The sequence below is a fragment of the Numenius arquata genome, chromosome 12 (assembly GCF_964106895.1).
Source record: "Numenius arquata chromosome 12, bNumArq3.hap1.1, whole genome shotgun sequence".
NCBI lineage: Eukaryota > Metazoa > Chordata > Aves > Charadriiformes > Scolopacidae > Numenius > Numenius arquata.
In genome coordinates, this window is record NC_133587.1 from 24560270 (window position 1) to 24585584 (window position 25315).

General features: G+C 37.6%; 1 protein-coding gene across 1 annotated transcript in view; it reads left to right on the forward strand.

Moving 5' to 3' along the window:
* PLXDC2 (plexin domain containing 2) overlaps positions 1–25315 on the forward strand; it is a 283134-nt gene that overhangs the window by 186426 nt on the left and 71393 nt on the right. Inside the window, exons 5-6 of the mRNA XM_074157175.1 lie at positions 16913–17035; positions 19919–20037. Of these exons, the coding sequence (XP_074013276.1) occupies positions 16913–17035; positions 19919–20037 (242 nt within the window). The remainder of the gene's footprint in view (positions 1–16912; positions 17036–19918; positions 20038–25315) is intronic.

Consider the following 25315-nt stretch of genomic DNA (forward strand, 5'->3'; position numbering starts at 1 on the left):
GGCACTGCTGCCTTAGGCATCTGCAGAAGGGAGAGGAGCAGCAACAGCACGGATCTGTACATAGTTGCACTCATACTATGGTATACCTGCAAAAAGCTTCCCCGCATTGAGAGCTTCACTGGCATTAATGGTCTAAAGTTGCGGCAGAGGAGGTTTAGATTAGATATTAGGAAGAATTACTTTACTGAGAGAGTGGTCAGGCACTGGAACAGCCTGCCCAGGGAGGTGGTGGAGTCGCCATCCCTGGAGGTATTTAAGAAACGTGTAGACATGGCACTTCAGGGCATGCTCTAGTGCCCGAGATTGTTGGGTTGTGTTTGTTTGTGGGTGGGTGTGGTGTATGGCTGTGGGTGTGTTGTGGGAGGGTGTTTGTTTTGGTTTTTTGTTTGGTTGGTTGGTTTTTTGTGGTTGGACTCGATGATCTCAAAGGCCCTTCCAACCATGAAGATTCTGTGATTCTGTGTGATTTCACATTATTTGCTTGAGCAGACATGGATAGAATCAGTGTAAGTCACATGAGTCACATTGGTAGAAATCCTCAGCAGTGATTTCTTTTTTTTGAGGTGTTGCCCATTCTGCATGGTACTGGAGTTTGTGTGAAGAGTTTGTAGTTAAAGTTCATCTGCAAATAGAGGAAGACGGGCAGTGAAGAGAGAATTTAGGGAAAGAAATATGACTGTTCTCAAAAATCTGTGTTGAACTTGTCTCTCATGCAGTGTTTCAGGTGACAGGAGAAGAGAGTTGACACAGCCATTTGGAAACTGCCTTTCCAGAGTTTTGCCTGATACACCAGGGCTTCTTTCATGTTTTTATTCCACAATGTAAGAACACTATCTGGAGGCTGGGATCAGGACAGTTGTCTGCAGAATTTTTGCTTCAGTGTATCTCCTGGTAATATCCAGACTTCTCACCGTTCTCACAGCTCTGGCTTTTCTGTCAAGAGGCAGAAAAATTTTGTGCCTCTGTGTCCTTCAGGTTGATACAGCTACTCATGGCTTTAGTGTGCTCCTCAACTCACTCGCCTGTATAGAGAACCTGGCTCTACCCTGCAGACATGTCTACTTTTCTCAATCTTATTAGTGTCTTCAGTGCATGTATTGTTTATCAATGCAACTTGTGAAAGTAGCAGCTTTTGGGGTATAATATTTAGACAAGAGTAAAAGTAATGAGTTCCCTAATAAAGCCATGGCAGCCATGACAGCAGCCAGAAGCATGTCAAAACATATGCCTATACACTTTCAAGGTAAATAAATAGAACCTGCATTTTTTTCTACAAGCTGAATGAAGTAAAAAAATTCATAGGGTCTCCATTTTTCCTCTGCCACCATTCATGACCTCCAACAATGAAAACAACTGTGAGTGCAGGTGGTAGCTGAAAGCAGTTTTGTTCCTTCATCTGCCTGTGCATGCTTCCTGAATTTAATCTTTCAGGAACTTCATTCCTTAAAAAATAACAGAATGTGAACAAAACTGTATTTTGGCTTCTGAGATTTAATGGGAGGCAAGATTTTCTTCTTGCATCCTGATGGTTTAATCCGTACTCTCCATTTTGTTATTCATTCAAAAGGAAGTGGGTAAAATGCACATGGAAAAAAATGTCACCACTCTTCTGTAGCTGTCATCTGATGGGAAGAGCAGCCTATTGTGTAGCACAATAGACATTATGCAGCACATAGGCATTTTCCACCACAGCATGATGAAACAGCCTTATCCTCATTACAGCTAATGTCTGTCTGAGGCTTCATACATTAAGAGTAGTCTTCTAGCTCTCCTGCCGTAACTTTCATCTTTTGGATGGGTGATGAGTCATGGGACTACAGCTATGCTTCACCAGCTCCTAATGTTGAAAGGAATGAATATGTTTTCTTTGGGCAGAACCTAAATGGCTTTTTCGTGGCAAATACCATCCAGCCACAAGTGATGATTACTTTTAGTAAGTCTAAACATACTTATGTTGTAGCCTGCACTTTGGTTTAGGAGGCACGGATCACTGTTTATGTTCCCTGTAATTACATAGTATTTACCACAGATATCCTACTGCTGCTTGTAACTTACCATATGATTAAATGACCAACATTTATCATCAGAGTGAAGTGTGTGTTGCATGATACATCTTCCACAAAGTAGAACAGTATTGTAACTTAAGATCTCAGCCCTTTTAAAATTAATTTTTGGTCGAGTTTAGTCTAAAGATGTTTTCTGTTTACTTCTTATGACTCTTCCTCCAATTGTCATATTTAAGCTCATCAGGTATTTCTTGAAAGACTTATACAAAACATTTGCAATCTGAGACATTCAATCAGAGTTGTTTTCAGATCATATAGCATGCCATACCGAATTTATGAAGGGTGACCCTTCCAGTCATTTGCAAATGTCTGTAAGACGTGAACCATGTGTGTTTTTACATGTATTATACTGAGGCATAGAAACACAAATCCAGTTTCATGCTTTTGTTAGTACACACTCATGTTTCAAGGCATTGGGATAGAATTCACTCATTAAAGGCATCTGCCTAGCAGGGCTAATGCTAGTGTACAGTAAAGTGTCCAGAGATGCACAGCTACTTATCACAGCACGTGCATCCCACTGGTGACCCTACACTTCAGCCTGTTAAAAAAGTATTAACAAATAGAGCCATGAGACTTGGCAGAACTGTATTTGCTGAAGGGGTTTGCAGTGATTGCAGGCAAATCAGCTTCCTACTGTTGACTATTTATGCCTATGACGAGTGAACTCTGAACAGCACAGCTACATGTTACCAACTGCCCAGCCGTGGCTCATTTCCACACTTACTGTACGGAACAGATGGGTTATTACAGTTCTGAAGCCTTCAGAGGGAAGGATTTATTCCCTTGTGCTCCTAAACCTCTGCAGGCACAACTCCAACACAGGGTCACCGCTGCTAAGATTCTTTTTCTTTAAGGGGAAACCCACATTTTAAAAACATTATTTGAATTGGAACCAAAGACTTTTCCTGGTTTTTTTTCTTTTTATGTCCATAAGAGAAATCATTTCATCCTTCTCTTTAGAGCCCTTATTCACACACACAAACACTATTTTAAAAGTTACAACCATACTGCTGTTACTTTTACTGCAATCTTTGTGTTCAGAGTAGAGGCTAGTATGCTTCCCAGGGCAGAAGTTTGTCATGAGCTGGTGCAAACTGGTATTGAATGTTTTTTCCATTCATTCTTTTTGATCAGATTATTAAAACCTTGGACTTGGTGGAACTGTGATATAGCACAGGTTTTGTCCTAATAGGAAGATACAGAAAAGCTTTTTCTCTGATTAAAAGAATTAATCCTAAAAGAGAGTGCAATTACCCAGTTTGACACTACAGATTTTCCTGCTACCTTTATAGGTCCTTTGTTAAGGTACTTTCTTAGAGAAAATTTAATCTTTCTGGATCTGAGTTGATATCTTCCTGTATTAACTGACACTGAGAAAGACATTTTGCTTTTTCTATCGCCATCATGTATCACTAAATTATGTGTGAATATCCATATTTCTCATGAGGATGTTTTGTATTGAAATTATGTAAAAACTTGAATATAATAAAGGAACGCTTTATGCAGGCAATCTTTGCCTTTATCGAAGGGAAATTGGTCCATTTCCCCATCAGTTTGTAGAAGTTTTGTTTGTGTGCTTTGAAGTACAGATGAATACAGAGCTTTCATGTAATGTAATTTGCTTTAATGTAAACTAATGCAGCAAGAGAGGAAACACAAGGGAATTAACTGATGATACCAGAGCTAATTCCCAAACTCTAAACACTGAGACTAATATATTCTAATTTTTACCCACTTAGATTTTTGCCTGTTCTCTGTTTTGTTCTGCTGGTGTTGCTCTAAGCCAGATGTTTTCATAGATTCACTCCACAATGGAAGAGAGTGGTCCAAAGTGATAATGAGGTAATGAGTGGAGAAAGGAGGCAAAGAAAGGACAAGCCCAAAATTGGTAGTTTCAACTTCAGGATATGGTGTGTCTGTTACAATTCTGTTTGGGTATTGGTTATTGGTTTCCCTGCTTGCTCTCTCTTCCTCTTTGGCTCACCAGCGCCACCCCCCCCCCCCCCGCCCATGCAACCTCTCTCTAGTTCAGTAAGAGGCAGACCAGCAAATCAATCTTGGTCAAAAATGTTTCTTGGTCTGGGATGGGTTTTATTTATTTTTGACCCAGGGTAGAGATTCCTCATCAAAGCACTACCCTCCAGTAGTTCACAAAGGGGGGAAATAAATTGTGCAGTGAGTTCTGATGAGTGGTATATCCAGCTCGAATCATCACGGTTAAGTCACAGAAAGGGGCAGAACCATCTGCCTTCCCTTACAATGGCTGCATTAGAGGGTTCCTCCTGGGATGGGGGCGGATGCGGAGTTGAACAAGAGACCAGGGTAATATGCTTATGTACACACAGCCTTTAACTGAGAAACATGCATGAACAAGAACCTCTTTCTGAATAGAATCATAGAATCCTAGAATGGTTAGAGTTGGAAGGGACCTTAAAGATCATCGAGTTCCAAACCCCCTGCCATGGGCAGAGACACCTCCCACCAGACCAGGTTGCTCAAAGCCCCATCCAGCCTGGTCTTGAACACTTCCAGGGATGGGGCATCCACGACTTCTCTGGGCAACCTGAGCCAGTGCTTCACCACCCTCACAGTAAAGAATTTCTTTCTGGTATCTAATCTAAATCTCCCCTCTTCCAATTTAAAACCATTACCCCTTGTCCTGTCACTACATTTCCTGACAAAGAGTCCCTCTCCGGCTCTCCTGTAGGCTCCCTTCAGATATTGGAAGGCTGAATAGATACACACGACCTTGCTCCCCTGAAGCCCAAGTTGCACGTGAACATCTATCAGCTTCTATCTTGTTGTTTTGAGCTGTATGTTCACTGCTGAGTAGTCCTGCTTGAGGCAAATGCATACTGTGTCCCCTCTGAACTCTGTGTCCAGCACGAACAAATGTGGTGGGCAAACAAGGAACTAGAGAGCACGTAGCTACGGGAAGATGTTGGCAGTAGAAGAACACAAAGCTAAATTCCCTTCTGAAAAGCTTCCTGCTAGCATAAAAATGCCTTCATGCCATGCTATTTCAATCTTAGTTTTTATGTATCTAGGTGAAATGTAGATAATGGCTTCTCTGAAACTTATCTAATGATGCATGCTAGCCCCTGCAGTCTTCTCTGACGTGTTCTTTGATGTTGTTTTACATGGATAGATGTGAATATTATATACATAGGATTAGCTTGAATAATTTAGGAAGGATTACTATGACTAATATAATAGCATTATATAATGGGTGTGGAATTAATCTAATACTTAATAATCCCAAAGTTCTATTTCAAATAACAGTGATTTACTACAGTAGGAACCAGTTATGCCTTAATTTTAAGCAGACTTTTAAAAATTCTAAAAATAATCTTTCTCTTCTGCAACATAGTTTTCTTTTTGTTGTAAACTTCTATAAAATTAATGAAAACCATTCACCATTTTTCTAAACTATTATTCTTTTCTTAATTTTTTGAAACTTTGGAAAATAATTATTTCATCATAACCTGAAAGTCTTTCATTTTTCATTAAATTCACACGATTCATGTGGTTGACATTTCATGTGATTTTTCCAGGTAAGAGCTAGCTTTAAGAGCTAGAAGGAAGAGGAAAATAAACAGGGCAAGCAGAAAAGCATATGACAGTTATTTTTATTAGACTCTGTGGCAATATAGGAGGAGAGAGACACAGCAGCAAAAGAAAAAACTCTATTGATATTACAACAGTTTGATTCAAAGATGAACCATTTTTTATTTAATGTTTTCAAACATTAAAAGACCATTTTCCTCTGTTCCATTCAAACTTTTTTATTGCTGACAAGAGCTGTTCAGGCATGAGGATATTTTACCCAACCAGGAGAAGAGACACTTATATCAGAAAGAGACTGCAAAATTTTATTTCCCCCCAACAGGTCTATTCAAGCCTCATCCTAGGATTTAGCAGCACCAAGGTTACTGCAATGACACAGCTGCTAAGATATTCGGCCCAAGCAAGATAATCCTCCCGCCAATATCTTTTCTCTGGTTCCGGCCTGTCTAGGAACCGCATTGGTCTTTGTTTGACCAGAGCTGAGAGGCACTTGGGAGCTATCGCATAGCGGTATCTCAGCGAGTAGATACTGTATTTCGTGCCTCTGTCCAAGAATTTTCTCTGGGGAAGTATGTGCCTGATCAGACAGGAACTGATGCAAGTCATTAGGTTCTAAATAACCTCTGTGTTTGTTTCTCCTGAACTTGAGAGCATTCACAATTTAGAGTCATTAAAAGTTACAATTAAATTTTCAAGTTGTTTGCAGTTCATCACAGTGTCCTTACTTAAAAGTGCTTCTCTTGCTCCTGTACTCTTCCTAGTGATATCTAACAACCTCCTGGCAAAGGATGTCTTGTGGCATGTCAGAAAAAAAGCCTCTACTGGAAGAGTTTCATGATACATAATCCCCTAAATCCCTTTGCTGAATTGAATAGGATAGTCATCAGAATGGGTTACATTCCACCAGATCATATACTTTTCACAACAACTGTCAGTAGTGGGGAAACTACAGCAAGCTGGGAAACGTATTGGCATTTACTGAATGACATACGTTACACATTCGCCATTTTTCCAGATAATGCTTTCAGTATTAACAAAGCAGCAGGGAAAAATAATGGTGAAAAACTGATCTTCTGGCCTTTAAATATCTAGATAAGACAATACAGAAGTACAGCCAAGAGTATGAGGATTCTGGCTAGCTTTTCTTATTTCTCTCATGCACAGACACACAGAAGAAGTCCTTGTAAGGTTATGCAATTAAAAAACAGTGTTATTCTTATGCCTTCTGGGGTTTAGCTTTCAGATAGCCCACTTTGCAGGCTGAAAGAAGAAATGGGTTGGTGCATTCAATCTAGTCAAGCAAAAGCAAAGCCAAAAAATATGTATAATCTGTCTCTAATTCATTTTCCCCAGAAGGCTGAAAAAAATTATAAAATAGCATGAGAGATTGGTTCATTTTTACACTGATTTTGAAAGCCCATTAAGGTATTTAACTTTCATGGATTGTCTGAAGGATCTGGAGTTGCTGTTATCCTTTTGTTTAATTACACTGTAATCTTCATGCAATTACAGCGATGATAACATTCTTCTACAGACATAACAATACATTAGCCATCTAGGGATGAATGACATTACTTAAAGCTTACTTCAGTGAAGTATCAAAGAAATATTAATAAGGCTATATAGGACAGTGTTTGAAAGTAAATGACATTATCTGTTTCTAGAATTAAGCATTCCAGTATAGTTTACAGGCTTAATAGCATAGCATATTCTTGAATATGCTTCATCATGAAATAGTTGGTGGAGAAATATCAGGAAAAGAACTGAGAAAACATTTTAGCATAGTTGAAAAATATGCAGTGCAGAGTTTTGTGAGCTATCCTTTACACACCTGTGCAATATTTGGCAGCTTCACCAAATAAATATGTGAGCAACACTATTCCTGATATGTTTTATTTCCCCCATGACACATCTTGCCATTTTTCCATTGAATGTGAAAGTGTCTTTTGAGTCTTTTTGTAGTTTAATTCCAGAAACAAGAAGAGATTCATCAGGTTTTTACTGTTACTGCTGAAGAGCAAAAAAGAATGTAAGATGTCAGAAAAAGCAAGATGGAGAACAAGAAACATCCTGAAAATAAAATGCAAGTCAAAATTTAGAAGCTGTTCTCAGCAGCTCTAATTAAAATAGTTACCAAAAATTAGTATCCTGCTGGGCTTTCAATCGAAGAAAAAATTAGCAGCTCTGACCTTTCCCAATTGAGGTATCAGATATGATCATAAATTGATGAAAAATATTTTTATGTACTTTGAAATGGAAATAATGTGTGACGACTTTATAGACAGAAAGAGAATGCTACTGGTTGATAAAGCTCTAATACCTTTTTATTGGTTAGGGATCTGGTCTGCTTATTTTCAATTAACTTCTATGATCTTGGTTGTAATTGCACTAAGGTAAATTAAAGAAAAGAGTGGAATTAAACTGACGTAGTAACTATTTCAAGAACATGTTTATACAGTGTCAGTCCAAACAAATTTCTTCGAACCTAATGAGACGATGCATCTGAAGTAATAATGTTTTATCCCCCCTGAGAAGAGCAGCTGCGCAAAATGGCTGAATCTTACCCTATGACTTAGAACTATTTATATTTATTAAAAAGAAAGAGATAGAATCATAGAATTGTCTAGGTTGGAAGGGACCTTTCAGAGGTGTTCATGTGTGTGGAAGAGTCTTTAATAGGAGGAGTCCGGTTTCTATAGTCTCATTTACATGTGGTACAAAACATTATTTATTCTCTTGTTTGAACAGAGCAGAGGTTTTTGCAAATGAATTGCTTTGTGTGCTGCAATTGAAATGAGTTTTCCTGAATGGCTAATGAATAAAAGGATGTTGTATTTTATTAGGCACTGATTTTTAATAAAGCTTTGTTTACCAAAATCTTCTAGAAGTGAATGACTGTGTGAGAACCAGTTGCTTAAAAGGTGGTGTTTTCCAGTCGTAGAACGATTTGGAATTTTTTTGACACTTTGAAAACACAAGTGAATATCTTCATGAGTTATGCTCGTGTTCTCTATCTTATGTTGATCTCAGCTGATGGTTATATGTGCCTAAGTAACAATGCTCCTAAAATTTGCTGGCCTTCCTACTAGGGAAAGCTTGGTTTGTGCTGAAGGCAGATGAGGCCATGGCTTTCCCAAATGATGGCTGTGTTCTCCACCATCTCACTATGGAAAAAGGGCATTAAGGAATATCTGTTCATATAGTGAAAGATTTTAGTGGTTTGATTTTTGGTTTGGGGCTTTCTTTTTGTAGGTACATATTAGCCTGTGGCTGGCAAATCAAAGACATCTTAGATGGGATGTCTGTGGGCTAGGCCCATTGAGCTGGACTCACTAGTAGGTCTGGACTCAAGGTATTGGGGTGATTTGAGCAAGGGAGCATATTATACAGAGCCCACACAGCATGGAGTGGCCCTGGGGCAGAGGCTGCAGTTCCCTTCCTGCCTTTGGCAAAGCCATTGCTGCATTCCAGTAATCTTTACAGAGGGTGCAGGTATGTTTCACTAGCTCTTATTTCACTACGTAAATCTGGGTTTTCCTAGCTACAAATAGCTACAAACTATACTCTGATTTCCCTATTTAATTTATTTGCAGCTTTCCATTTGCAAATGGGAATATCCAGAAATTGCTGAAATGGTCTTTAAGGCTAATCTCATGCAGATATGCTGAGATGTTGCTGGGTAGAATTAAATACAGTAATATTTGTCTCCGAATGTGCTAAGTCTGAGAATTATTTTAATTTTTGAAGTTACTATTAGATCTTCAGTCTTACAGGATGTTTATATAAATTCTGATGTCCTATTTCTCAGTCCCTGTCTCTGGTCTATTTTTCCTACTGCCACGGCAAATACTACTTTAACAAGAGAAACGAATGCACCTTTTTGCATTACCAATGATCCTAGTCAGCAAATGGGAGAAGTCAGAGGAAGAATTTTTGATCCACTTTCAAAATCTTTTTCTTTGCCAAGACAGTATCTCTGGAATATGAATCAATTTTAGAATGTCAGAGCTTTTTGCTCCCCTGAAGCTGTGAGCAGCTTAGCTTTGTCTTGGTCAGCGATGCCCAATTCTCCTTGACAGAAACCAGGCTTTAAACACTTTGTGGCCCCACAGCTGGTTATGGTGTTTTTTTTTTTAAACAGGCCCATGGTAAGTCTCTGATAATTTCTCTTATACTATCTTCTTCATCAGGGATGGGGAATTAGATCCTCGGAGGAGATAGATAACATATCCGGTTTTATGTCAGTGTTTCAACAATACATAGTTGCTAAGTTGGTTGTAAAGTTGTGAAAATTGTAATAAATCTTAATCTGTACAGTACTGTACTTCTGCTGACCCTGGTGTCCATCAAAAATGGGTAGTGCGCTGGGTCTAAGATGGTAAAGATGGAGTAGATGCTCTGCTACCCATTGAGGTAGCTTTGGGGTCATTTGAGATACCACCAAATGCCTCAGGGTAGACCCTCTCAGAGGGCTTTGATTATGCTCAGACCAAAAGAGAAGCAGCCAGAGAACCAGGAAGCTCCTGCCAGATTGTCTGCAGTTTTCTCTCTTGGCTGCACAAACAGTTTCCAGAATGTTTTGGAGGAAAATGAGCAGCAGAAGTCGTGTACCGTCACCGTGCTTAAGTAAGAAAATTAAAAGAGAGAAATGAAAGTGATTCCTCTATGCAACAGGACATTTCGGGGGAGGGCAGAGGGGTGTGAGACTGTGTTGTTACATCTTTACAAACCTTGTTGCATATCTGAATATACAAGCTGAAATCAAGACGTTCCCTTGGGTGACCTGGGTTGGAGCCTGGCCTCTTAGGGTGACCACTTTCCTCTGGTTCCGTTTTATGGAAGCTGCTCTGCTATTTCCCCTCTCGTTTATATGCTGCAAGGGCACTCGAGTAAACTGAGCTGTGCACTCAAGTGGCATCTCTGCCTCTGCCCAGTGACAGTCTCATGCAAAACCATTAATTGTTCAGCCACTGCTGGCAGGCAGTTCCTTTTCCAGCTAAGTAACCACAGCTTGTTGTATTACTAAGGGTTTTAACATAGGGTTTTGCCTAACATTAGCTGCCTGATACGGAAATGAACTTTTTTTTCCAAAGCAGTCTTGTTTCTTTCTACATTTAATATTTTGTATGAGATGGTTAGATTTGTTCTTTATTTTGAGATCTAGGTTCTTTTACCACTCCATTTGTTTGGGGCTTTTTTAATGCATATTTTTTCATTTGGTCTTAAATTCCAAGTGTCATCTTTTCACATCTCTGATCTGGAATTAAGTGAGCTCGCTCAAGAAAAATGTACATCACGTGTCTTTTGCTTCCCTCTGAGTCAGTATCTTAAGGCACGTTGTATGGCAGAAAAAGCCTTCACTGGGGACTCCCTGACACACTTCGGATAACGTCAGCCGATGTGGAAAGGGAGCAGTAAGTTACCTTTAAAGCATATCAGGCTTTGTAGATCATAAAAGCAATCTTGATTTCTGTACCTGGAACATGAATGCTGCTGTAAAAAAGGTACACGAGCCAACTTGTACCATGATGGCAAAAACACTTGAAAAGTAAAGTTGGTTTATGGATCTTTGGTGGGACTTACCTGCCATTCAGTCAAGCTCTCAAATTCTGCAGAACAATGAAAAGAAGGGAGAGGTAATTACAGGGGTTTTTTTGAGGCATGTGTCAAACTGCTTGTTGGCAGCTATACAAAGTGGTTTTGAGCATTCCTATTCTGTCAAATGCGTTCTTTGGTATTTCAGGTTGAAAGAAGTATTGCTTCAGGTATTTATTTCCAATACAGATAATTTTGTAAATAAGCAAAATTTTATACACTTTTTATGAAAGCAATGTTATGGCTATTTGAAGGAGTAATTCCACATCAACTTATTTCAGTGCTGTTATTTAGCACCATTAACTCTTCTATTTTTCAGCCTACACAATGATTTTTCTCTAGATCATTTTCTGTTTCCCAGAACATTTTTCCCTTTTTAGAAGACAAAGGGTATTATACAGTGGGAGTGACCTGACCTGGGCAAGAGCTAGCAATTGCCGAGTACATTAAGTGCTCTGTTTCAGCTGCAACTTTCCATCTATCTTCTACTAGAAAATCAGTAGAGTTTTTTTTAAAAAAAACCAAACTTTTAACAAGATGCTAGACATTCCAGTCATTCAGATAAATAATATTATTGTTGCATATTAGGTAAAATAGTTGATATATAAAATAAAATATGAAGCAGGTAATATATAAAACAAGTAAAATATTAGATTAAGTCTTAGGTTGTATTAGGGGTCTGTGGCAAGGTTTTGTTAGTGGGGTGGCTGCCTCTGTAGAAGGAGGTGAGAGGCTGTCCTGTGTCAGACAGAGACAGATCCAGCCAGCTCCAGTTGACCCACTGCAGGAGACAGCTAAGGCCATCAGCCAAGCTGGTGGCACCTCTGGGAAAATGTGTTTAAGAAAGGGTAAAAAATGTTGCACAGCAGTGTGAAGAGCATGGGAAAAAGCATGATAAACAACCCTGTGAACACCAATGTGAGAGAAAGAGGGGGAGGAGGTCATCCAGGCACCAGAGCATCTGTGGAGGAGACCAGGCTGGAGCAGGTATTCCTCTGAAGCCCGTTGAAGAGCCCAGACTGAAGCAGATATCCACACTGCAGCCTATGGAGAAACCCAAACTGGAAATGTGGACATGTTCTGAAGGAATCATGGCCCTTGGACGAACCATGTGGGAGCAGGTTTATTCTGAAGGACTGAAGCCTGTGAGAAGGACCTACACTGGAGCAGAAAAAAATGTTAGGAGGAAGGAGCGGCTGAGATGAAGTGTTATGAACTGACTGGAACTCACATTCCCCATTTCCCTGCACTGCTCATCGGGGAGGAGGAGGTAGAAGGGTTGGGAATGAAGGAGTGACATTGAGCCTGGGAAAATGGGAGGGGTGGGGGGAAGGTATTGTTTTAATGTGCCTTTGTTTCTCACTATCCAAACCTATTTTATCTACCAATTAATTACACTAATTTTCCCCAAGTCAGTTCTGGTTTGTCCATGACAGTAGTTGGCAAGCTCTCCCTGTCTGTATCTGGAACCACAAGCTTTTTTATCTTATTTTGTCCCCCTGTCCTGCTGAGGAAGGGGAGTGAGAGAGCAGCTGGGTGGGCATCTGGCAGCTTGCAAACATCAACCCACCCCACAGGTAAAGACTGAACTGTCATAATAGCTTTGAAGATGTATTGAGCATCTGAAATATTCTCAAAATGGAGCCTACTCATCACAAGCACAGAAGTATAATTCATTTATATCCTGTATTCAGTATGCTGCTTTTAAGATATGACCAGTTGTTTCAGATTTTTGAATATAAATCACACGTGAAATTATAACCTAATGTGATTTTTTTTGTTCTAATTCAGCTAAATGCTAAAGTGCAAAACCAGTGTATCATAATGTCACATATACAAAACCAGGGGCAGGTTTGTATAACTTATTCATGGTCTTATTAACGACAAGATAGTTATCAACCTAGATGTTTCATTTTTATGTTGCCTGCATATCCCATAACCTATTATATCTTTTTAGACGCAGAATAGCAACTTCAAACTTGTGCTTCTTTGAACCTGTATTCTGTTATTCTGCACACTTGGCAAACATTGCCAAAAAACTTTCTAAGTCATACTGATTTTGTGCACAGCTAGGAGTAGAAAAAAGAAACCACAGAAATCTTATGTGCAGATTCTTGTAATCTTGTATGTTAAATCTTATATGTAAATCTAATATGTTAAAATGCAACAGATATGAAGCATATTTTGGAATGGATAAATTCAGATGTAAAATCCATTTTTATATCAAGTCAGAGTCAGGCATCAAGTGGAATTGTGCTTTCGTATTTAAGTGGTTATATATGTTTGTTTTTTTTTTTTCTTCTCTGTTTGTGTGAGTGTGCATTTGTACACTATGAAGACTAGGAGTATACCCTCCTTGATTTACAAGTGGCTTTAGTATTAGTTCATCCCTAGTTTTAGTTAGATTTATATACACATATAAAACTTACAAAATGCTGAGCACTTTCCTATTTGTCTTCATTCCAGTATTTAGGAGCATATTATGCTTCTAGGTATAGTGCTTGTGGAGAGTTTTGGAAAAGAGCTCTACCAGCCCCTTCAACAAAGGAGAGATTAAGTGGTTCAGGAAATTACAGGTCTGAAAAATTCTTCCTTGACTAAATGAATCAACCATGGGCATTTACCACTGTCAGAAAATTAGGTCACAGATAGTACAAGCCAATTTTCTGCGGAAGTCCATTCTGGAATAAGTTAATTTTACATGCTGCTTTCTTTAAGTTGTAGTGGCAATGATAAAATGTCCATGCTCAACAGTGGCTTCAGCCTTTGAATCTCTGGGATGATTTGAAATGACTTTGTGTTTCTTTTCAAGTTGTTCCAATGCATGACTGGAGTTCTCATTAGAATGATCTTCATGCAAGGCCTGCCTGCTTCCCAGCTATCATCCACCTCCTGCTTTCCATTTTTGTCTAAAGTAAAGCTGCATCCGGCAAACACTTGGAAATACGCTCTGTGGTTACTAATTACCTGGGCTGATTTACTTAGTTATGTGTTCCAGCACAATTAAGTCCTTTCTTTTTCTATTGTATCTGCTTCATTATTAGTTATAATGGTGACATTTATACTGTAAATGAGATGAAAGCATGAAAGGGAAACTGTGTGTAAAGATAGGACCATTGTGCAGGGGATGAATAAGTACTGAAGTATTAAGGCTAATTGTAATACATGACTATGGATTCAAAGATTTTATTTATATTGTCTTCAAAATACTTTTGAGGAATGGTTTCAGGGTTATAGACCTACCCAAGATTGTGTTAAAATATGCGTGCACATGGCCATAGAGATAATAAGCAGCACAAATATTCTGTGAAATTATATGTATTTAAAATGTCTAAATAAGCATGAGGGAATACTTCTCAAGGGAATGACATTTTATAAGCAGACAGCAATAAATAGGAAATAAAGAAAATGCATTTCAGGGACTATACTTTGGCAGGACTGTTGGCTATCCTAAAATGATGAGTAATAAGGTAAAATTACAGCCACAGTTGTATATTCTGAAAGTTCATGTTTATACATGACTTGTAAATATGTGTGGGCAAATTTATCTTTTTTAATTGGTGTTTCTCTCTCCCTATCAATTAGCAAAAGAGAAAAGTGGTATTTAGATATTTAACTGAATGAATTTCCCCTCTCCCCGCCCTGAAAAAAGGACATTTGTAATTTAGTCCTAAGAATTAATTTAGTAGTTAGGAGGAGTCCAGATATTAAAATACTGTATCATTTGAATACATAGGTGTATACTAAAAGAAACAAGGCAGCTATGTTCCTAGCTCACCCCTTTGTCAATGCCAGATGTTTCCAACTGAATATTTTATTGTATTTTCTCCACACCTGTCTTTTTCTTAGGTCTCCCATCACCTCCACTTGAATTGACTTTATGGTACTTGACCTTAACTGCTAGCAGCCATGCAGAAAAATTAATCCAAAGAACCACCTTTTTCATTTGTTTATAGCATCTTATGACTTCTAGAATTAGTTCCGTGAAGTTAGCAAGCATTTACCAATGTGTTTCAGAAGAGGCCAGGAGTAAAAGGATGCCTAATGCACTCCAGAAACCTGTTATTTTTTTTCATGTTCTCAGAGATTTCCTTTTACCAAATGTGTCTCATTTCACAATGATTAGGATGGAGATGCTACTGTTTAGAAAGTGGGGTTGCACTCTAACAGTTTTTTAATATCATATATTAACTGAGTTGGCTGGAAAATGGTATTTCTAGCTTGGTGGTAATTCCAGTTGTTCAGGTTTGTGTTTAGTTCTGGAATTTCACAATTGTGTTTTAGGGATAGATTTATATGCTCCTTCATCACGTGTTGTAATTCGATGATACTAAATGTGAGCAGAAAGGACCTCTTGGGCTTGACAGTAAAAGGGGTTGTGGAGAAAGAGACTCTCATTATGACTGAAGAAGGAAAAGAAAACACAAACCAGCATAAATACTGTTGCAGTGGATACTATAATTTGCCAATAAAGACCTGAATTTCTGTGAGACGTCTTCCAAATAGAATTTTTTCTGTTAGAAAATTTTCAGCCAATTTGAATATTCTTGTTGTTATTGGGGTGTTTGGTGTTGGAACATACTTCATTAAATCAATAGAAGGAGAAAAAGCAAACACATTAGCATAAGAGGAGAGGAGAGTTTTGAAGATTTATCTGTAGCTCAAATCGACCTAAAGTTTGTCAGTTTTGACCAGCAAGGCAAAATCTAAAATAAAACTTAAGAAAGGACTCTCTAGGGCAATGGGAGATTTTAAGTCAGGCTTTAGGTTGAGGCATCTGAAGAAGTTAGTCCCGTTAGTCCCATTAGTCAGTTGAAGTGGAGTTGGCAAACCTAAACAATGCAGGTTTATTTGTAGACCATTTATTGTTTAAAATAGCAAGAGGTTCCTGCCATTAAAATACACAGGTTTTGCTTTGAAGAGAACTGCAGCATTACTATATTCACTGTAGATGACTGTTCATCCTTGAAGGAAGAACTCCAGTTCCAAACCAGTAAGAGGTTTTGGGTGAGCACTTCTGATGGAAGAATCCCACTGTTGATCTAAGGAGTACTGTGAATTCAGGGATGAATAGGATAAACTTCTGAGACCTGACACTGCAGAGAATGTAGCAGAAATGTTGCTTGTCTTATAATCATGAAAAAATGCTATCTGTTCAGCTCTTCATCTGACTTCTTTTTTTTTAAAGGTTGTCACCTCTTCTTGTCTGAAATAGTCTCTTAGTCTGTGTCTCTAGAAATATGAAAAAAGTTTAGACTAACTTTTGAAGATGTAACAGTTGGCAAAAGTAAAAAAAAATGCAGATTTTTGGAAGGGATAGAAAGCACTATGGAATACGCATGGTGGTAAATGGCCCATTTTGACAACACCACATTTCTGCATTTTGTCCATAACTGGAGTTATTCTTCCTTGAGTTTGCTCTGTCTTTATTTCTGTATGAAAATTTGCTTCTTGAAATAATTGTTGCATTGTTCTTCTTGGATCTTGTTTTTCTGGCAGCCATCACAGACATTTTCCTGAAATTTTAGCTCTTACTTAATTCATTATAAAACTGATGGTGGGATTAATTTCTCTCAGATGACCTTTTAATGCTGTGGCAATGCCTAGTTCAACTTGTCGTTATATTAAATCTTTTCAGAAGTTACTGAAATGGTCTTAATTTTATTTTTTTTTTATTGTAGGTTTCATATATACTGGAGAAGTTGTGCACCGAATGCTAACAGCTACACAATATATTGCACCCTTAATGGCAAATTTTGACCCCAGTGTGTCAAGAAATTCAACAGTCAGATACTTTGATAATGGTATGTAGTAGTTCTTCATAAATGAATGTGTCTGTATCCCTTGGCTCTTCATATTTTCCTACATAACTATTTTTGAAGGCAAAATTGAAGATTTTTAATACTTCTTTTGTTCTTTTTTTTCACTCACAGGCTCTTTAAAGCATGTGCCTAGACAGCCATAAACAGTTCTTAATTTAGAACACAGTTAAAGAGTCATGAGTTCTTTTTTCTAACTGGACAGATATCTTCTGGATGTTAAAGTACATAAACTCAAACTAGCAATGTAGTTTATCAGTTTTAAAAGGAAAAATCTGTCTTGTATAAAAAAAGTTCAAGTTCCTGTTACTTCAAAATATATATAGTAAATACTGTCTACCCACTAGCTGAAATGAAAACAGCATTTGTGGAATGCAATAGCAAGAATACATAGAAGCAGGGCAGGTATAAGGTTAATAAACCTGTCAATGACTAAATGTGCATGGAGTCCCAGGATTGGAATCCAATACACTTATCTACACCACAAGTCCTCAACAGTTCCTTGTACAAGAGATTGAAAGGGTAAAAGGCGAACTGCAGTGTTATACTTGAAGTTTTGTGAGATATTTCAAAGGCCTTGAATTGTGGATATTTGTCTCATGAAGTCAGTTATAATCAATATGTTTTGAAAACATGACCTACGTGATTAAAAAGCATCTAGTTCCTCTCCTCGGGCCTTTAGCAATCAAATACAATGTCTATTCTGAATTTAAAACTCAGAGAGTTTAGTACCACGACTTAATATCATGAGATCAATGATTGTTTGTTTAAATATTCGTGGATAAGCCTCTGCCATTCTATGTATGTTTATTTATAGTGAATTTAATTTTTGTTCTTTGGATCAGGGAGGATGAAAATAACCTTTGCACCTAGTCATAACCTTTCCTTTCAATCTAGTCATTACTTGCAGCATTTGTTTGTTAAAATTCCAATAAAATAGACTTAAGTGAAAAAATCCTACTCCTTGCATGGAGAATTTTCAAACAGAAAAATATATTATTTTTGGTTCATAAATTATTTGATGTTATGGCCTGAGATTTGTCATCTTTACTGAAAGAATCTGAGGTTTCTGGGGAAGACATCGCTAATGACATTGCTAATTCTCACTGTATTCCTGACTTCCAGTCTTAATACCAGGTGTATCAGGCCATATCTCATGGTTTTTGTGACAAGGTTGAATACATACTTCTTTGAGATTTTGGATCTCTCTTGATGTGTAAGGCATGCTAATCTTTTGGACCCCCTGTGCTTTAGGACAAAGAATTTGCTTTCTTACCCCAAATAAAAAGGAACTGAGCAAATTGTATCTTTACCTCCTTATTTCTTATTCATCTGTGTTTTATCCCTGTGAGTAAGTGTACTGCTTTAGAGCGGCATCTGTAGTGAGCAAGGACAGAGTGTGGTGATCCGTTGAAGTCTCACTCATGGAGCTAACTGCAAGGAACCTATGTACACACAAATCTCCATAAAGGCCCTGGGAATGAGAAGGCTGTTTTGGAGGCAGCTAACTTCCACTTTAGCTTGGGGGTCTGAGATGCACATAGATGCAAGGTACTCAAAGACTGACTACAAGAAGTTCTGGCTATTTTTCTTCCAATACTTTTAAAAGTTGCTTGCGATTCCTTATTTAATACAATCAAATAAGTATTCAGAAAGCAGTTAATGAATGTGGTCACAGAAGGAAAAATACACTGTGTGCACAATTAATGAGCACGTGCTATACTTATGAAAGACATATGGGACAACAACGTAGTGGACTTTGTGCAGTATTCACCAAAAATTTGCCTGCTTATAGTTTCATGACATCCCCTGACAAAATATGTAAATGAAAGGTACAGCACAGAAGACCTGTGCCAAAAGATGTTTCAAGGATGTATCAAACATGGATTGAGCTGGATGTATACTGATCCACACTCCGGGAAAAAATGAAATTAAAGTGTTATGAATCAAAGCACATAACTCCCATTAGTGCCAAAGAGAGAAGTATGTTGAGGAAGGCTTATAAATAAGAAAAAGTCATTTTCAGTAAACACAGTTTTAGTGATAAGTGTCTTTCAGCCAAGCTGCTTGAATGTGTCTATAACCCTCAACATCTGTAAAACATGCTCACAAGGTATGCATGAGGTACATTTTTACTGAGATAAGTGGATATTCAGCCACAGAACTTGCATGAATATTAATGAGCCTCTTGCAACTAAATCTCTGCACACCAGACTCAATATTTACCCCGTCTATGAATTTTTAGTGGTTTTAATTTAAACTACATTTATTTATTGCCAACGCCTAATATTTTTCAACTTGCAGAACCTCAGCAAGGGCTTGCACCATGCAGAAAAAAATTAATGCTATTTATATTAATGCATAGTTAATGGAGGAATCTGAATTCCTCAAATAATAACTTTTACTAAACAGGCAATACTATTAGCACTTCACATTTCAAAGTCATCAAAGTATGTATATATTTTTATATATATATGTAGTGTAAAAAAAGCCACTGCAGAGCAGTGGTTGCAGCAGCACACCTAAACTCTGCTGGATCCTACCTTTAGTGATGGTTGAACTCCTTGCGCAATACCAAACAAATTACTTGACCACTCTTGCTTTAGCAGACTTTTGTGCAAGTAGTTAGGGTAGTTATTTGTGACGCTGTGGTGTCTACCTTTAAAAGGATTTCAGTTGCAACTTGTGTTTGTGGTATCAAGCATTTTAAGATGTTGGGTGGAAAGTTGCTAAAAAGAGACAAATCACTGTTCTTGTTTCAAGTAACAGCAGTGAAGTTTTTCTTCAGTCTATTCCTACAGTCAGTTAACATTTTTCTCACATTTTTTTCTTCCCTTTGCCTCTCTACCCCCACTCTGGGGTTCACAGGCACAGCACTAGTTGTCCAGTGGGACCATGTACATCTGCAGGATAATTACAACCTGGGCAGTTTCACTTTTCAGGCCACCCTTCTCAATGACGGGCGTATCATTTTCGGCTACAAAGAAGTAAGTTGGGTCTGAAAATTGTCATTTAAGTAGACAAATTACTTTATACCTGGCAGGAATTTCCCTACACTTTTTTTTTTTTGGGGGGGGGGGGGGGGGATATTTGAAAGTTAAGCTATATAAAATCATTTCATTATATGGCTTCTAAGATCACTATTTTGCTGAAAATGTCATTTTATTGTAAAAGTGATGTTCATGTGATGGACTTGAAAACTGTCAACATGGCTCAAATGTGCTACTCCTGGATTTCAGCTGGCCTTTTTTGGGTTGTTGTAAGTGTTAAGTGTTTAGTAAATTCTTGATTGTTTATTAAATTCCTCTTGGGTTTTGAAAGGTAGGGTCTAATTTGCTTGAGTAGTTCACTTAATTTGGGCCTGTTTGAAAACACTCTAGGATCAATGATTAGTATCAAAAGGTCACCTTTTTCCTGCTGCTATCATTTCTGGGCAACCAACACATTTCAAAGTTCAGGTATTTCAAGTAAGAAATGATTGGTTTGTATGTGCAGCTCTGTGAGGTTTTCCATCTATTTGGTGATAACCCTGGTGAGATTGAGGCCATTTGGTTTGTCTTCATAGCAGCAATATGTTGTTGTCTCGGTTGGGCTCTTCTGCATTCTCCAAGTGTTTCAGAATTTCAGTTGTTCCTTTAGGTGATTTTCTTTTCTTGCTGGAGTTGCTAAAGTCCTGGAGGCTATAGCCTAGGGGCTATACCTCCAGTTGAATTTCATGCAAGTGAGAATCAGAAGGTAGATAAGCTCAAATCTCAAGGGGCAAAGAACAAATTCTTTCTTTTTTTGGTTATTTTAATCTCATTTTGGCATGCATAGTGTGACCTTCTCTTCAAGATGTAAGTCTCTCCGTTTTCTTCCTTATATTAAAAAAAATATAATGAGTTACATGACTGATTGTCCAAACTTGAAGAAATCTGGGTTCTCTTCTCTTTCTGCAATAAACTAGTTGTGAGCCTTCAGGCTCGTTTTTCATGCCTGTGTTGAAGCCATGCACCTGAATGAAGCAGAAATAATAGTACTCCTCTCCCCTTCATTAGAAAGCTGGTGAGACTCTTGGTTATTCTACTAGCTGGAGTCATATTTTCACCTAAGATAGATGTCTTTGCACCTTGCAAACAGAATGCTTTTACTGGATTAGTTTTGTAGACACAAGAAACTTCTGGTATGCCTACATCCCTGAGTTTCTTTATCTTATACAAGACGTGCTGATGCAAGGTCTGCTTTGGCTCTGTTTCTGAATGTTATGTACAGGTTAGCAGCCTTAATCTATGAAAATGCATTTTATTTTCGTTTTGACTCCACCTTCGTGAAAGTTTTTCTCTGCTTAGCACAAAGAAGTCTGTACTTGATCAAAGGAATTTACTCCAAAGTTTTGTTTATCTCCTGTTGTCGAAACCTTTTTAAAGAAAAAACAGTATTTTTAAAGACTGCAGAAAAGTTCCTGCCTTCAAGACCCAGAGAAGTGGGGAGGAACACTACTTCAATTTGTAATTTTAAGATAAATTTGACAAGAACTATACACCCATTCTGACATGAAAATGGGGATATTTTCAGGAGACTACTGTTCTTGGATATGAGATGCTCTGCCCTGTCTGTTACTGTGCAGCCCTGTGCAAAATGAAGCTAATATTGGTGATAAAAGCTGTTGCTCTAAATTGGTAGTATCTTGTGTTCATTTTGCATAAATGTAAATGATGATGCAGAGTGCCAGGCAGTGGAAAACTATATTCATTTAGGCAGAGAGGAGGAAATAGGCTACCTCCTTAATCACATTTGGATCCCTAGAATTGCATGCAAGTATGCCATTTAATCTGTGGATAAAAAATTTCTGTGCTTCGGTGGTGTAGGCTACTTGCTCTCACTGCACTACTGGAAGCTTCTTCCAGAGCCACAGTGCTTTTGTGGGTAGGAGTTATTAATGTTATTTTTATTAATCCTGAGACAGAAAGAATTGGATTTTACAAATGGGATAATCTGCATTTTTTACGTTGCTGGGTCTTTGAAATCCTCTGTCATGAGTTATTCTTGTCCTGAACGGTATTATCAAGCATCGCTTTAGAACTATTGCACATAGGTAAGGAAAGATACTTTTAAAAGTGGTAATAGTGACGTACTAGTGATCTGTAAATCTTTTGACAAAAGATTTTTGTAAAATCTTAGAACGTTACAACTAGTGTATTCCATTGGGAACTACTTGGGGAATGGAATTGGAGGCTTATATTTCCAGAAATCTACACACTTTATTTGTAGCTTTTACTCCATTAAAACTACCTACTCCATTAAAACTCAGCTTTTCACTTAAATGAGGACAACTGAATAAAATTTCCAGTTACTGATCAGACACAAGTTGTCGGAAAAGAAAAACTAGAGTCTTGTAAATTTAAACTTGACACTGGTGCTTATAAATCTGGCTAGAAAATTACTTATTTTCCATTGCTGAATCCGTTGGTTTCTGAGGAAGTCCTTCCTTCTGGAACCATTTCTCTTGCTGGTGAGTCATGCTGTCAGGAGCCCCATTAACTCCAGTAAGATTACTTGTGTGAGTGCTCACTAGCATGAGTAAAAGTTGCAAGAGAAGATTTCTACCATCTTTTTGGTGCCATTTCATTTCAGCCTCATAGTTCATCAAAAATGACAGTGATGTATGGCAAATCTGTGAGGTCTTCATTGCATTGTCATTGAAAGTCTCCAAGCTGAAACACCACATAAGAAATGCAGCAGAGAGGTTGCCTGTAACTTTATAAAGCATCCCACAGGGGTTCTGTACTAGTAACATCAGGCATCTATCTTGAAAAAACTACTTTTAAAATAAAAGCTATTATACATTTAAGGGAGCTACAAATAGGAACCTTTATGTCTAAGGGACTTCAGGTAAGTTTTATCTTTTATTTCTGATTTATTCAAACCATTTGAGATGCCTTTTTTCATATCCTTCCTGCTCCCACATCAGGTTTGCTACCTCATAAACCTGGTGTTGACCACTAAGGCAGGATATTGGCTGAGGTTTGCTGAGAATCAAAGAAGCTGTTCTGCCCGGTCTTCTGTGTTCTATTGTTTGCCCAACAGGAAGCAGTCTGAAACGCACAATTGTTATCCAGAATCCAGAATTGATTCAGAAATAAAAAAAAAATTAGAAAGGGAGCTGAGCCACCAGGATCGTGAAATCTGGAGATATCAGAATACCTTTCAGAAGAGTTAATGGGTAGGAGAAGGAGCGGTGCAGTAAAGTTTTCAAAATGTAAAAACAATTTGAAATACAGGAAGGTCCTATAGTAAGTCAAATGTTTATTTCCTTATCAATTTACTTTGTTTACAGTGCATACACCTTCCATTTTAAATATAGCTTTGCTTACAACTGTTAGTGTTCTGGCAAATGGTCAATATTTCAGGAAACATCGGCTGGCAGGAAAATTTTACTGGTACATCTCTACTACGCATGAAATACATTACAAGGCAAACTAGCCAACAGAACATAGTAATAAAGAAAATTTTCTGCAAAGGCATACTTTTTTTGTGTATTAGTAGTGAATACTCATTTCTTATGTTCTAAATTTCAACTCTCAATAGCTTTACTTGTTTTTGAACAAAATAACTATTCTATATAGTCTTTTCCCATTAGTGCTTACAGCTAATGTTCCTTAGTGTAGCATTTGTTTTCTTTTTCTGTCCATGATTAATACAGGACAAATTAGGCAAAGGTACCAAAGGCTTTGTTAATGGTTTTGGATATTTTTCTTAATTTCATTGGCTTGCAGGCTTTCTTTGTTCATTTAAATAGTAATGACTATTTATGTAGTCATCCAGAAACCATTATTAAAGTTGAAATGCTTGTTCAAATTGCCCAATATATGTGAAGTTGGAAAATAATTCTAAAAGAGACTTGTAGTAGAATTTCTTTCTACTGTGAAAGGAGGCAGAATTGAATGGAACTGATTAAGTGCTAGCACTTACAATAGATGCTCCTGCTATGCATGATGGAAAATATTCTGTTTTCAGTAACAAGACTCCAAACCTTGTGATTGTTTCCTGAAAATAAAATAATAAAAATAATCCACAGTCTTCATGGATATTCTGCCTGCATTCTAAATGCCTAGCATTTCTTTGCTTCCGTTATTATTACCACAAATATTAACATGGAAACAGGATCTTTGATTTTATAAAGTGATCAATGTATGCAATTTAAAATTCCTGATTAAGTTTTGTGCAGTTTTACCTGTAGAGTAATTAATAACTATTTAGGAAACTGGCAATGAAAACTCTATATAAAGTACTATTGTGTTCCTAATTATTATTTTGCAGCATACTCTGGCTCTTGTCTTTGACTCAGTTTTGAATTGGGGCAGTAGTTGCTCCCTGCTTACCATCTCCTTCTGAATAAGGTCAGAGGCCATTATTTTATTCTTTTTTGAAGGGTAAGGTTCTGACGTCCTCAAAGTTGAAAAGAATAAAATTTGAGAACTCTGACTAAATCACTGATCTCAATGATGAATAGAATTCAACATGAATTTTAAATATCTTACTCCCTATTGTTAAAGTATATAATCCAAAATATAGATGTCACTGGCCCAGCAGTAGGGTGCGTTTTGGAAGCTTATTCGTAAACTGGTGGCTTTTACAACACAAGAGTTCATATTGTCTATGGTAACACACACTTTGGAATAATTCTATTTAAAATTCATCCTCTCAATATAATTCCATAAAACCTCTGCCACCCATTAGCAACCACTGGCACATCCTTAGCTTACTGTTCAACTGTTTAACACATCAGCCTGTCACGACATATGAAAACCCTATATAAGTACTATTGTGTTCCTAATTATTATTTTGCAGAAATATGTAACATTCTCCAATAACTTCCATTCTACAATAGCTTCCAAGTCACTTCTGTTTTTCATGTTGGTTTAACATCATTCTCTTTATTATACCAAAGCAGATTATGTATGTAAGAACCCTTAAATAAATCAGCTAAAGCAGTCCCTAAATCAAGTAAAAGAAATGGACCTTTATGACACTATTTATTCACCACAACTCACTTTTTCTGTTAATATTCTCAAATTTAACTTTTCCTAGACAGCTAACTGTAATAAAGAAAATGCACAGCTAAATGATATTTTGGGAACAAGGAGAAGAACAACTATTGATGTTCAACCAGCAGTCATGCCATTAATTGACATGTAGACAATACTGAATCCTCGTTCACTGGATGCGTTACCAGCTTTTTACTTTGGCATTTTTCTGCTATCTGAAAAATATTGGCCAACAGAA